The sequence below is a fragment of the Phragmites australis genome, chromosome 5 (genome assembly GCF_958298935.1).
Source record: "Phragmites australis chromosome 5, lpPhrAust1.1, whole genome shotgun sequence".
NCBI classification, from domain to species: domain Eukaryota; kingdom Viridiplantae; phylum Streptophyta; class Magnoliopsida; order Poales; family Poaceae; genus Phragmites; species Phragmites australis.
In genome coordinates, this window is record NC_084925.1 from 43,558,041 (window position 1) to 43,572,956 (window position 14,916).

A 14,916-nucleotide genomic window follows, 5' to 3' on the forward strand; every position below is an offset into this window, starting at 1 on the left:
CAAGCAATAGATTGAGCAATTAGCGGTTTCCTCCTCCCGTGGTGTAGCCGCGAGCCATCTGGGCCTCCATGGGATGAGGGGAAGAGGAAGACGATGACGTAGTATGTTGGGCCAGCTACCCAATTGATGTACTCCGCAATACGGTCCCACGGAGGAAAGAAAAACCCAATAGCGAACGAAGCCCACGTTGGTTCCTTCATCTGCTCGATTGGCGCGTGCTCATGACCTCATCCACTCCCAAATCCTAATCGAGCGCCCTCTCAGACTCTGTTTAACCCTAACGGCAGCGACCAACTGTGGCAAGCGGCGATGGCCAAACCCGTGAACAACCACCCCAAAACCAGGCCCGACTTGGCACTACAACCCTAAAGCATCGCTCACAATGTCGTCGATATCTTATTCTTCTCCAACGTGCGGACCAACGCCGCTGAACCCACCGCCAGCGTCCTAGCCTTCTAGGTTCAGCCACACCGAAGCAACTATTCCCTCATCCCCATCGATATCCTCTTCCACTCTTTGCTGCCCTAGTGGTATTGGATTGGCATGGAGTGGAGTCCAGTCCACTATTGCGATTGATTTCTCTTGTTAGCAATAAACTCTAACTCGCTTGTGTGTAATTTTTATAGGTTCTTCTTCTTCCTCTTTAGCAAGCACTCGCACTGTCAATTGCATTTGAGGCCATTGGACTTGGAAGGCAAGGAGTGGATGCATATTAAAAGTTTTGGTGCTTCAATTCAAGCCCCATGAGTGACTGCATGTCCTTCCCTGTGGTGGAGCCTAAACGAGAGCAAACTTCTCTAATGAAGGTGGTGTTACCGAGATATGGGTGCGGGTATTGGTATCCGATTCGGGTGCGGATGTCTAATTTAGCAATCTCTCAAAAATATGATTCGGGGATTTGTCTAATATATATCATTTTTAATTTTAAAAATCAAAGAAAATTGAGAAAAGATAATATAAAAAAAAGAAAATAAGGCTACACCAAACCAGCCCACCCAGACCACCAAACCAGCCCATCCAGCCCACGTTTCTTTTTCTAACCCTAGCCTATCCAGCCGGCAGCCCACCTCCCCCCTCCCCGCCACTCCACCAGCCGCCCCCGCCACCTCAGGTCCTCCCCTCCACCCGCCGGCGCCTCCTCCCCTCCCGCCGCCGGCGCCTACTCCCCTCTCCTTCGACGCGGCCGGACGTGTCCGATCCGCGTCGACACGCCGAAAAAAATTTGGACACGCGCGTCGCGGTAACACAGGGATGGAGACCTGGACACAGTCGTTCGCAGTTTCACACAAGGTCAGGTTGGTTCACATCCTCAAGAATCTCCACACCTCGGAGGTGAAAATCTACTCGGATGCTTCGAGGGAGTTCATAGAGTTGTTGGATGGTGAGTCCGGTGGGGAGGTGCTACAGGAGTACGTGCAGCAGTCTCCGCGGCTCGTGGAGCTGGTCGAGGCGTGGCGGCTGCACCGGGAGAAGCCAGGGATGGCGTACATACTTTCGCTTTTTGCGACTCTACTGGGCCAACCCAGCGGTAAGTCGCGGCGGCATGGTTCGGTTAAGAAGAGCTTAGACGGGGTTGCAAGGATGATACTAGAGGATACGGAGAAGATGGGGAATGTGTATCTGGAGCTGAACAGTGGTGAGTTCCGGCGACAGAATGCTGCGCTGGATTTGCTGGCTGCAATAGTCAGGCGTGGCGGGGGTTTGGCGTCAGAGGTCGCTGAGAGATTTGATTTTAAGATGGCTATTTTGCCTCAGCTCGCAGGGACATTGAAGAAGAAAGGGGGCGGTAGGGATGGGAGGAATCGGCGGAAGGTTGCTGAGTCTGGGTCCACAAGACGATCGTTTATTGGGTTTGCAATGTCATTCTTAGAGGTTGGAAACCCAAGGCTGCTAAGATGGGTCCTTCAACAGAAGGAGTTATACTCAGGGGTGCTACGTGGGATTGGAAATGATGACGCTGAGACCGTTATGTACGTCCTCTCAACTCTGCGAGATAATGTTCTGGTAGAGGAGTCACTTGTCCCACCAGGGCTCAGGAGCGTCCTTTTTGGAAGTGCCACATTGGAGCAGCTGAGCTTGATCTCAGGGAATTTGGATGCAGGGGAGGCAGCAGACATTGCTCATGAGGTGTTGGTCATGGTGTGCACTGATCCGAAAAATGGATTGATGCCAAGCTCAAACTTAAGAGGTAATGAAAAACGCTTGCTGGATCTCATGAAGAAGTTGAAAGCTACTGAGGTTGCTCACCACAAAAGTTTGTTGCTAGCCATTGTGAGTAAGAGGCTGTCTCTTTGTTCGGCATACATGAATGAATTCCCTTACAATATTGAACCGCGGTCATCTCCCTCATGGTTAGTTCTTTTGGGCATCTATATGTATTTGTTTTTGTAGTACAGTATGCTCTTGTCGGTCTAATAACTATTTGCAGGTTTGCGGCCATCTCCCTTGCAGCGGACATGATATCTTCAGCAAAATGTGATAGCATCATTCATACTCTTTCATCCAATTCGCATGGTCTGGTATCTGTAGATGATGAAGAAGTTCAGGTAGTCTTGAAGTGCATCATACCCCATGTATGCTCTCGAGCAGTGATAAATAGGGGATTGCTGCATTCTGATGATCTTGTGAAGCATGGTTCACTGAGGCTTGTTTTTGAGTCAGTTAATCTGTTGTGCTATGTTATCGAAGTGATCAATGACATGGCTTCAAGCGCAAGAGTGAAGTCAGAATTCAATGGCTCAGCGAATGTAACCATCAAAATAGATGGTTTTCCAGTTTTAAGCTATTCGGATGCAACAGATGCGTCCTTAGTTGATGAGGTTTACCAGGGAGATGAAATACATGTCAAGAGGTGGATATCTCTGAGAGAATACATTCAAGATGAAGTTCACGGAGCTATGCCTGATCCTCAAGTCCTTCTCAAGTTACTCTCTTCTGCCAGTCAGAAACATCAAAACTACTCTCAGTGTATACGAAAGAAAAGCACAGACCTTTCTGAGCCTCCTCAAAAGAAACGAAGATGTGATGCTTCCAGTGAGGTTGATGATATTATTATTGGTGGGATTGATGTTGAGCAGGATAACAACACATCTGAAGAACAAGACCTGGACTTGGAAAACGATCATGCAACCACTCTGTGTGAGATATGGGGCTTAGATAAGCAAGATCCGAGGATGAAAGATGCAAAAGTAGTAGAAGATGTCTTCCACTCAAAGTTGCTTGATGTTCTCAGGCTTTATTTGGTACGTGTATCTAAATTCAAGTATGTTTTGCCTGTACTTGTTCAGTTTATTTGTATGAACTGAATGTCTTTCCTCTGTCCTTGACCTGAATGCTTGTTTTGTGCACGTCTCTGGTCTCTACTTCCTTAATGATGGGATTCATTTACGGCTTATACGTTTGACATTCTGATCATCTAATTTTCTTTCAGAGGGTGATGCCCAGCTCTTTTGATGGATCATTTGACTTCTTTAGGGTTATACCACCCAATCCATTGGATCTTTCCAAGGATGAGCAAGAGTCCCTGTTATCTCTTTTACTCGAGTATTCAGGCCAATCTGGAGGATGTTGGGACCCAGAAAGAGTTCCAGAATCAATGTACAAGCATCTGCAACCATTGATTTACATCATGTTGCATTCACAGATTAAGAGCATCCGTGATCAAGCATACATTTTAGTTAAAGCTGCTATGGCGAGTTCTGGGGTGTTTGATAAAAACTTTGCTGAGATTGATGCATGGTTGGTTTTCTTGCCTGGTTACGAGGCCAAATGGTGTGTAAGAGAGAACCTAGGAGTTGGAGCATCTAATAAATTGTCACACATTGTGATCCCTTTCCTCTGTGATGCTATTTCAGTAGTTGGTAACAACTTGTACAAATACCAAGAGCACACATGCAAGCTGATCTCTAAATCAGGCCAGTTTGAAGGTACTACTTTCTTTATGAATGTGAATAGCTCAGTAGTTTTTTTTTAGTCCTATTCATTGTCTGTTAAATGTATGATCAAAGTAAGCTGTTTAACTTGTCTATGTTCTATCATATCAGATGTGTTGCCTGAAAAACATGCTATAGGACAGTAGTGTGGAAAATGGAGTGTCAAGAATAGACGGTTGACTTCCAAAATAATAATCAACAGTAAACAACAATAAAGCTTTTTAATCCAAGCAAGTTGGGGTATGCTAGATATGAAACATAGCACTTCTATCATATTTCTAAGATTTGAGAGGGTATAGAGTCTTCCATCATATTATCCGACCATGTTATCAACATATTTTTTCAAATACCTATATCATATTAGCATTTATTTAATTGCAGTCAGTTTTTCCTTTTGGATTTGGAGTTATATGCTTCATCCTAAAATCATTCCATAACACTTTCTGATTATAAATGCTTTACTTTGTTACATTTGGTCTTTGACTTTAAATCACCGAGTCATCTTTCTCATGCTTCTCATTCTGGCCAGTTCTGCTATTTAAATATTGCCTGATGAGATCCAACTGCATCGCTATGCTCAACCTTTTCTGTTGTGGTTTGTAGGCTGTTCTTCAGGTTTCAGCCCTTTGATTGTTTGTGTACTTCAGAAATGTCTTAGGATACTAGACTCAGAGTCTGGTAGTATGAAATTACACGAGAAGTCCACAATTTCATTATATGTGTGCAACACGATCCACCTTATTCTGCAATCTCAGGTAAAGCGTTTATATTGTCCATTACATTTTTACTGGACTTGCATGATGTACTGACTGGTCCGATGATTGTAACAGGTAGATGTGCAATTATTGCCTGATCTTGTAAGTGCTGTTCTAAACGAGAGATTTAATAAATTTTCATCTGAAGAAATGAACTCTAGGATTTATCTTTCTGAATGGAGGCCATTGATAAATATGCTGCATTTCTTGAGTAGAATTTCCGACCGACAAAATTATAGTATGTTCACCATGCTGGAACATTCTTCTGAGTTTGATGCAAACTCGTTGTACTCTGTAACTAGAAAGGTTGAAGAAATGCTAAGCACACACCAAACTAATTCGCCGGATGATGTGTCAACTGCATTCTTATTTTCAATCATATGTGCACCTCCAAAAGATATTATCGGCGGCTTTCCAGATCTTCTTGATGTTATGAAAACACATTTTCCATCTCATCTGGCTTTCTTGTCATCAGTTCTTTTTCTGCAACATGATTATCTAGCTAAAGTTGCTAGTTGTTGGCCAAATATGTTCTGCAACATCACATTGATCAAGGATGATATCAATGTTGATCATGTAAACACTGTTCAGGACAAATGTCAAAACCACTCTGTTTCTACAGAATCAGCTTCGATAAGTACATTTTTACGTGTCAGTCCCTTCTATGCGCTTTTACCTTCAGTATTGAGCCTAGCATTTTCTGCACCAGATGAAATCAGGGAAGCACATAACAACACACTTCTAAGACTTCTTCAACTTAAGCTGTCTGAATGTACATTCAGTGAGTTGACATTGTATCTGAGAGTTATCTTATTTTGGAGCCATCACCTATTGTCATCATACACTATTAAGTGTTCGAATATCCTTGAACAACTATGCCATTTGTGCTTTGCTCTTGTTGATAGTGTATTTGAGCGTATTCAAGTTTTGACTGCTGACACAGCAGAGTCAAAATCTGCAGGCCCGTCCTATCCAGTTCAACTTATCCAAGACATTGTTGATTCTGTTCTTCAGCATCCTATTATTGCCCTGTCTTTGTCATGCTCTCTATCCAATAGCCAGGAGTTAGCAGATGAGAGTTCGGAACATCTGGAAGAAGTTTTGACTGTTTTTTCAAAGGAAAATCTGCACCTTGTAGATCGTTTTGTTTTAAATGTTTTGAGTAAACTGTATGACCTATTACTAAAGGTTGGTAGCTTTGAAGCTAACTACTCTAGAAATGATGGCCCATCCCTTGAGTCACTGTTTGCCGCTCCAAAGCTCCTGCTGGGGAGCATACTATTGTTGTTCAAGGAGAAGTTTGAACTCTGCATAGTCAAAGAGAACTTTGGACTGCTTTTGCCAAATTTCTACATGGTTCGTACACTGTCAAAATTCTTGTCTCCTGGCAAACTTCTGGAACTTGCAAATTGGATGTTCACAAAATTGGACAGTTGCAGCTCCAGTGGTTCACCTGCTTTTGTTCCCGCTGTTTTGGTTTGTCTATATATTGCTGATGTTGCCATGGAAATGTACTGTTATCTACAGAACACTGATCACAGGTCAGAATCCTGTCTATTATGGGACTTGGAGATTCATAATTCTGATATTACTGCCATTAAGCAAGCTTATCACATCATTCTTCATTTTGCTACTAAGTTGAATCTTGAATTTGCTGATCACTGCCTGCTAAAGATGCTGAGTCGTATCCATCACACTGAAAGATCTGCAGAATGGAGCACTGACTATATTGTGTTCCATATGATATTATCTACAATGGTCATCAACACTCCCATTAACGTTCTTCATCACTGCATCTTTCCCACATCTAAGGTTAAAGCAAAAGCCGCACTGTTGCTTTTGGAAGCATGTCCTATGCATATGAGCCTTTTTGGCCAGATGTTCGTGGAAGTTTTGGAAAAAGACACTTCTGTTCTGCAAGTCAAGAAATCTGATTGTAATGCTTCATGGGCTCAAGAAGATGGTGCCATACTTCTGTTGCCTGCTGCTCTATCATACTTGAAGTGTCACAGTGATGGCAATAGGCAGTGTGCTGAATTCCTTGAGCCAGTTCCAATCTTTTATTGTGGACTCCTATTGGGTGATAAAGGGTTTTCAAGCTGGAAAAACTTTGCTACTAGGAGCATTTTTGAAGAAGATTTTAGCGACTTTACACCCACATCAGTTAAAGATATAATGATTTATTTCAGTGACACTCTCTTGGGGAAGTCAGTTACGATGTTGCACTACTACTTTGCTTCAAAAGACATGTCGCGGAAGCAGCGCTTGGAGATAATTGGTTCAATTTTCCCAGAGTCATCTGAGCTATTAGATTCTGATGTCAATGATGTCAGTCCAACTTCATGCAATGGCATTATGAAGCTTACTAATGAATTGTTTGCGAAGATATCACTAATTAGGCTGTTGTTATCTCCTCCTAGAAAATCGTTGTCCAATGAAGTAGTTTCAGAGAGAGAGTCCAAGAGAGTGAACAAGGCAAAGCTAAATTTCATAGGCATATTGGTCAGAACTATGGGTAAAATACTCAGTAATTTCCCTTGGGGTGGCAATATTTTATCTCACTCTGCTAAGGAACAAAAGGTCATCTGTTTTCTGGAATATGTAATTCTCAAGAATATCATCGAACTGTCTTCAGAGATTCAAACTCATTTGAACCAGTTGAAGTCGATACCTTTCCTTAACCAATTTATCAGATCATCTCTCTTGCATAGATTCAATGATCCTGTTACAATTAAAGCAGTTCGATGTATTCTGGTTGTATTATCACAAGGAAAGTTCTCTGCTGATGAAATTCTTGAACTTATACTGGGCCACTCCAATTTTGTGTCAACAATAACACGCAGTGAAGATTCTGAATATCCATTTGCTTGTAGCACTACAGGGGGGCTGCTACAGCCAGTTCCAAGTATTTTGAAATCAGTTGATTCTTCTTTCGCGAAAGAAAACAAGCCAGAAGTTTCCGTTGCAGAAGAGAGAAGAATTGAAACCATCAGATTACTAAGGGTTCTGTATGATATTAAGAGCAGGCAACAGAATAATAGCCTATTGAATGAATCAAGAGAATTAGTTTTCTTGCTTTTATCTGTTTATGGTGCAACCCTTAGTGAAACAGATTTGGAGATACTTCATCTTATGAATGAGATAGAGTCATCCGAGTGCAGAATCATTACTGAAGTGGATCATCTGTGGGGAAGTGCAGCTCTGAAATTCAAACAAGAACTGAAACTAGATTTTTCAAAATCAGATACACATGACACGGAGAATGCAGAAATTACTGAAAGGCGAAGGGCGCTATTCCGGGAGAACATACCCATTGATTCCAAGCACTGTGCCAAGACAGCTTTGCAATTTTGCTATAAAAGATCTTCAAGGGCTTCTGCTTTTTCATTGGAACAGCTTCAACGCAATAGCTCTGCTGATAGTTTCGAGGTAATTTTGTGGAATCATGGTGTCAAGTGAAGTTTGGGTTTTGTTCTAGATTTTGTGCTTTCACAATAATGTTATTTAAATCTACCTCGTTCATTTGCCTCCCTCACTATGATTCTGGTTGGCAGGTAACATCTCAAAGAGTGGATATGGTTCAGATTTATGATCCCATGTTTATCTTGCGCTTCTCAATTCATACTCTTCTCATGGGTTACATCGAGCCTGCTGAATTTTCACGACTAGGACTGCTTGCAATCACACTTGTTAGCATAGCATCTCCTGATCAAGAATTAAGGATGTTGGGCTATGAATCTCTAGGAACATTAAAAAAATCTCTTGAGGTACTTGCTATTTAATGGATCTCTAAATTTACCAGTTGTCTTGATTGGTTTATCTGCTTATCAACTTTTGCCTTGCTTGGCTAAAATTGTCTGTTGTTATGTTAAATTTTCTAAGTTACAAGTTAGCTTCATTCAGCGAACATTTTTGTTAATGTTCTCAAGTATGTATGATATGGTAATATATATTTCCTCAACTGATTCTAGCATTTGTAAGAACATGCACATGCTTGTATCAATATGTTCATATTCCATTTATACTTTGCATTTTCTTGGTGTGTTGATGTTATCCACGTGTGATGGCATGTTATGAGCTCGAATTATTGGGGAAGGAGAAGGTGGCTGTGGCGGCCATGCGGCTGACAGCGGTGACAATGGCAGGAGGTATGGGCGGAGGGAGAGGAGAAAGATTGGGAGCTTGAGAGCTTTGAGGGTTTCCCCTTCTAATTCTTCTCGCCTTCAACTGATACACCGCCTCTCTTTATTTAGAAAGGATGACTTGACCCCTAAGTAAACTAATAGATTGGATCCAATCTAGAATGCTCTATAACTTCCTAATCTAATCCTAACTTAATGGGCAAGCAACGCATTATGTTACGGAGGGGGACCACTGCTCGATCAACAGTACCCTTGGCCTTGAGGCCCATGTGCCTCACACTTTTATGTTTATTTGACTTGAATGACTGCGAAAAGATTATTCTTATTGACATTCTGGGAACAGTTTGATGACATATAGATCTTAGTGTAAAAGGCACTTGTTGTATAGTATTCTGTGTATTTGTGATCCTTCTATGAAAAGAATATCTGTAATTTTCTTGAAAAGTCCTCTTTTCAAAGCTATTTTCACATATATACAGGCTTCTCAGAAAAGCAAGGAAACATGGCATCTTCAGCTTCTTTTGACATATCTTCAGAACGGGATATCCAAACAATGGCAGAGGATACCTTCCATTATTGCTGTTTTTGCCGCAGAAGCATCTTTGACACTACTGGATAGCTCACATTCTCAATTCACTGCTATCAGCAATTTTTTGATGCATTCCACCTCTGTCAGCCTGCAGGTATTTTTTAGTAACACACAAACTATCTCAAAGTGTGAATTCAACAGTATTGTATTTTTGTATATCATCTTTTTTGTTGCAGAGCATTCCATTATTTCCAACATTATTGCGGAGTAGTTCTGTTCATTTCAAAGCTGAACGCTTGTGGATGCTTCGGTTATTATATGCTGGATCAAATCTAGCTGATGATGCGAAACTATACAAGAGAGGAAACGTCTTAGAGCTTGCTCTGGCCTTTTGTTCTTCACCTGTTTCAGAGTCTGAATCAAAGGTTTTAATCCTTAAGGTAATTTGTGATTATTTGGTCCCTTTGACTTCCTGGGATCTAGTAGCTGCTTAGATATTCGAATATTTATTTCCATTTGAGATGCTTGCTTTGCATTATAGGTGCTGAAGAAGTGTGTGAAGCTGCCAGTTCTAGCTCATCATTTAGTCAAAGAGTGTGGCCTTCTGTTGTGGTTATCCTCTGTTATTTCAATCCATCGTGAAGGACCTGATAGTGTTGAAAACCCCTGTTCTAGAGTAACTGAGTTAGCTTTGGAGGTAAAACATTGCTATAAACTATTTCCTGCTATATATACTGTGCATGAGTTTGACTCTTGACTGCAACTGGCAATGCAACAATTGTTTCATCAAAGTTTTGTTGATGAACATGAGGACCATAACAACAATTATTTTTGTGCTGATAACTGATTCTAAGGTACTGTTTGGTATATTAAATAGAACATAATGATCTGTTGTTTTGGTGATTTTTTTTCTACGTTTGGTCAAACTTTGCTATAGAATGTGGCTGATTCTAACGTTAAATGTTTTGCCAAGTAATATAATCACCCTTGAGGGAAGTCATCATATTACAGGTGGACCAGATGGAATTTTAGCAATCCTGGCCTTATTAATTGGTTAATGGACATTAATTGGTGCATACAGTTCCATATTAGGTTTCTTGTTCATTTGCTATGCTGGTCTTGTCAGACAGTTAGCTAGGTTGCAATTAACTCTTCTGATATTATTCTGTCTGTTGTTTTTGTCTAGCAACAGTTACTGAAACTCGATTTGCCAAATTATTGTATCTAAAAAGGGACAGGATTGGCACAGATGTACTGTATCTGTAAAGGGACAGGATTGGCACAGATGTATTATTGTTGTCAGTTGTCACGTTCATCTGAATGCTAGAATTACCATGGATAAATGATCATGTGACTAGTTCCTGTCTATGGTTTTCATGCAGTGCCTTTGTTAGGAATAGCAACTTGTATTCAATAGTAGTCCGTGGGGGATTATATAGAGTGCATGAGGAGTACATGATAAGGACTCTAGTAATCTAACCTATACGTAATGGATAAGGACTCTAGTAACCTAACTTGCTATGTGTCATTTTCCAAAAGAATAACTTGCTAGGTGGGATGTGGGATATAAATCCTCCATCAGGGGTCAGCCTTGACATTTATTGTGGTCTGGAGACATTCTTTATGAATAATTTAAGCTTTTGTTTAGCTAAGGAGGTATTTGCTTTGTAGAAGTTTTGTGAAGCTGTTTTTCATCATTAATCTATAACTTTGTTTGCTTTCTTCAGGTAGTCAATGATTTGATATCATCAAGACTAATCACAGATTGGCTCCAAGAAACTGCCCTTGAGCAACTCTCGGCAATATCATCGTACCTTTATGTCCTTTTGGTTAAAGATGCCAAATTATTGAAAGGAAATGTTCCCTTGTTGACTTCAGTGCTAAGTGTGATTACATCAACCATGAGGTTGTCTATGAAAAGGAAGATATACCAACCGCATTTTACCTTGTCTCTCCATGGTGTATTTAATCTGTGCCAAGCTATCGGTGGCAGCTCAAGAAGCACAGAGCTTAAGCTTGCAATGAAACTTTGTATTGATGCCATTCTTATGAATGGCCCAATGCCAATTTTGTCTGAAATGGTACTTGTTTGTGCACTGCCTTTTTTTCACAAGCCACTAAAACCACGGTTTTAGCAGTCTTGAGTATCTAAAATTGTGTAATCCTTTTCTTCCTTTTGTATTGATTTGTTTGGAATTCAATAGATTTTTACTGTATACTTATTTGTATACATAATTCTGCACTGCCTTTATTTCACAAGCCACTAAAATCACATTTTTAGCATTGCCTTGTTTTTAGCATTGCCTTGTGTATCTTAAACTGTGTAATCCTTTTCTTCCTTTTATATTGATTTGTTTGGAATTCAGTAGATTTCTTACTGTATACTTAAATACATAATCATATTTAAGGTTTATATTAATAATAACTAGGTATATGTAGTATCATAAACGATGTGAGCACCGTATCTTTGCATACAAATAACCAAATTTTTTTTTCTCTCTGCCAAGGATTATATGAAATGTTATATGTAAATCCTGGTTTTGTTTGACAGGACAAGTCAAGAATATCAATGGTTGTTTCATGGGCAACTTCGAACATCTTCTGGTTGCACTCTAACCAAAGATCTGTTTTGGAAATGTCATGCGAAGAGCCAGTAAGAAATGAGTCTCTACTTTCAAAGATCGAGCCAGTAAGAAATGAGTCTCTACTTTCAAAGATCTTGCGCTGGTTAGTGGCTTCCGTAATACTTGGGAGGATATCCAGCATCTCTCATGAAAAGAGCAGAGATATTGCACGGAGCACCAACAGTCTTGAAACGCTTCGGTCTTTCTTGAACAACGGATATGAAAGGGTTGAAACGGTGAACAGTTGCAGTGCAAATGATACACTAACTGTCATTATACTGTACCTTCAAGACCGTGTACAAAATAACAGTGATTCTTTGCCATCAGTTGTGATGGCTCTTTGCCTATTGCTTCTTGACAGATCCGGTAATCAAGGTATACTTGGACTTTGTTGTGTCTTATGCTAATCGTGAAGAGTTTTGATGAATCTAAATTAGTCAATTAACTTTAGGCTAGTATATTTAGTTACAATTGCAATGTGGAGTGCCTTTGTGATCTTGTCATCTCCTTGCTGGAATAATGAAGCATTTCACTCACATCTTCTTTTACCTTGTTGAAGCAATGAACAAATACTTGGCCGATAACCGTGGAAACATTGAAATGCTTTGCTCAAAGATACACTGCCCTGCTGAATGTAATCCTTCATGGAGATGGTATTGGCTCTGAACTTCAACTATTCAAAATTTTATAGGCTTCTTTTTATGATGACACAAGCACTACATATCTATATATTGTGGAATTTAATTTTGTTTATTCAATCGCAGGCATTACTATCAACCTTGGAAGGATCCTGCTTTGCAGCACACCGAGATAGAGCGCACGGAAGAAGAGCAGGCCTGCCGAAGCCTCTTGGTTATATTCTCTAATGCCTTAAGTTCTGACCTGTCAGATTTCCCGGTATTGTCACTAGATGATGTTGAGAAGGCTTGGCCTGTTCCAGTGGGAAAGAGACTCCATGATTAAACAACCTTGGTTTGCTGAAGAACTAGGATGAACCTTACACTGGTGTTACCTCACATTTGACCTGTGTATACATCATACTCGTACGAATGTTCGTGTTTTAAAGAATGCTTGATCCTTAGTTGGATCAAATAGAGTTCCGTGCACAGAGCGTAACCGGCCTGCCGAACGACACATTGTTCCACACTTCCACTAGTTTTGTCTTGCTATTCTTCTTAACTTTTCAGTTGTACAGTTGTACAAGTATTGGCAAACGAAGTTGTACCTGCAGCGCAGCGTTTCCTGCGTACTTCTGTCACGCTCGCAATTCATATACGTAGAATTTCAACTGAAAAATAAAGAAAGTAACATTTTTCACAGAAGTGTGGCTACGATGTGGCAAAAACCAGGATTACGATAGTTGTGTTTTTTAAAGCCTTTTAACACGTTCGGTTTCGATGCAAAACTCCTGACTAGCGGATAGCTTTGAAAACGAATCACATTTCTTCAGAAATATTTCGATGCTTCACATTATAAAACAAATCGGCACCGCGCGCCCAAGCTCGGCCGACACGGCTCTTGATCGAACTGTTGGTGAGAGCGTGTTCTCGCCGAATTGAAACGTGATTATATCATGGATTTACCTGTGCTCATTTCTTTAGAGAAATGATTCGCAATAGGGAACATTTAGTAGCCGTTCACTTTAGTCCTGCATCCCCAAACGCAAACAGGCTAATTCTGAAGTCTGAATCCTGAACGTGCTCGAGGTGTGACAACCCTAATTTTTGCAAAATAAAAATTTCTCAAAAGAAATAAATAAATAAAAGAAATCCAAGAAAGGAGAAAAGAAAAGGAGAAAATAAAAAGAAAAACAAAATCCACCAGGCTCCCTCTCTCCCTTCCCTTCTCCCTCTCGAGCCCAGCCCGTTTTCCCCCTCTACCCTAGTCTCCTACCCGCCCCCAACCTTCCTCTAGCCCAGCCAAGCGCCAGACTACTCTTCATTTCTTTGGCCCAGCCTTGAGCCCACTACCTTGGTCTCCCTCTCTTTCCCGCTCCGGCTCAAGCCCACCTCCCTCTCCTCCCTCCTGTAGGGATCGATGACATTCTAAGAGAGGAATGAATTAGGACACTTAAAATCTAATTGGCTCTAACCTCGTCTTAACAATTTTCAACATCTTACTCACTGAGTAGCACCACACATATCGTATGACATAAAAAAATAGCAAGTGTAAGCACATGACGCGCTCAACAAATATATATAAGAATAATGATATGCAGGCTTATATAAAAAATAGGCTAACATACGATATATTTGTGTAAATGCGAGTAAAGAAAATAATTGATCTTTAAAAGAATTGAACACTTATTAAGTGAATGTAACCCTAATTAATTCAACCATTAGACTTCACCCAAAGCTAACCATCCTACAAATCATACCATCTAGTACCACTAGTACTAACATACCATAACCATAGCCATGATCAAACCCATTCCACCACCATACCTAAAATCAACCAATCATGTAAGGATCCAAGTCTCTCATGACCGTGAGTACGGTTGATATATCAGATTTTACACTCTGCAGAGGTTGCTCAGCTTTTTTCATGAGATTTCATCACCTGCAAGCAGATGACTTAACTCTCTATGTTGCAGTGCCGACTAAGCACTTTACGCACTACCTAAGGTGTGTTGCCAGGAGATCATTGCAAGGTTGTTAGAAAGTTTTTTCAGTATGTGCATGCCCGCTAAGATTTCACCACCAGATTTTACAGAACAGATGCATTCAAGATCCCTTCCTCACACATCCACTGCAACTAATCAAAACCACATCCACTCCTACCATTTGGTACACACAAACTGGAATTCACTAATTAATAAGCCAGACCCGAACCGATCTTTAATTAGGTCACTTGAGCAAAACCATGACCATCATCCTAAACCACTTTGCTCAAGGCCTAAGGTTACATGTTGCTATATCAAGTTCATTACCATAG

The 14,916-nt window shown here is 40.7% G+C and overlaps 1 protein-coding gene across 1 annotated transcript; it reads left to right on the forward strand.

Moving 5' to 3' along the window:
- The first annotated feature begins 1,085 nt into the window (after nucleotides 1-1,085).
- LOC133919867 (uncharacterized) lies at nucleotides 1,086-13,227 on the forward strand. Its single transcript, XM_062364411.1, is given in 14 exon segments — nucleotides 1,086-2,351; nucleotides 2,429-3,242; nucleotides 3,431-3,926; nucleotides 4,536-4,687; nucleotides 4,763-8,116; nucleotides 8,242-8,454; nucleotides 9,309-9,512; nucleotides 9,595-9,798; nucleotides 9,900-10,055; nucleotides 11,086-11,439; nucleotides 11,910-12,357; nucleotides 12,542-12,635; nucleotides 12,747-12,909; nucleotides 12,911-13,227. Coding segments are annotated over 14 exon segments (7,818 nt in total). The 5' UTR covers nucleotides 1,086-1,251; the 3' UTR covers nucleotides 12,977-13,227.
- Nucleotides 13,228-14,916: the final 1,689 nt, after the last annotated feature.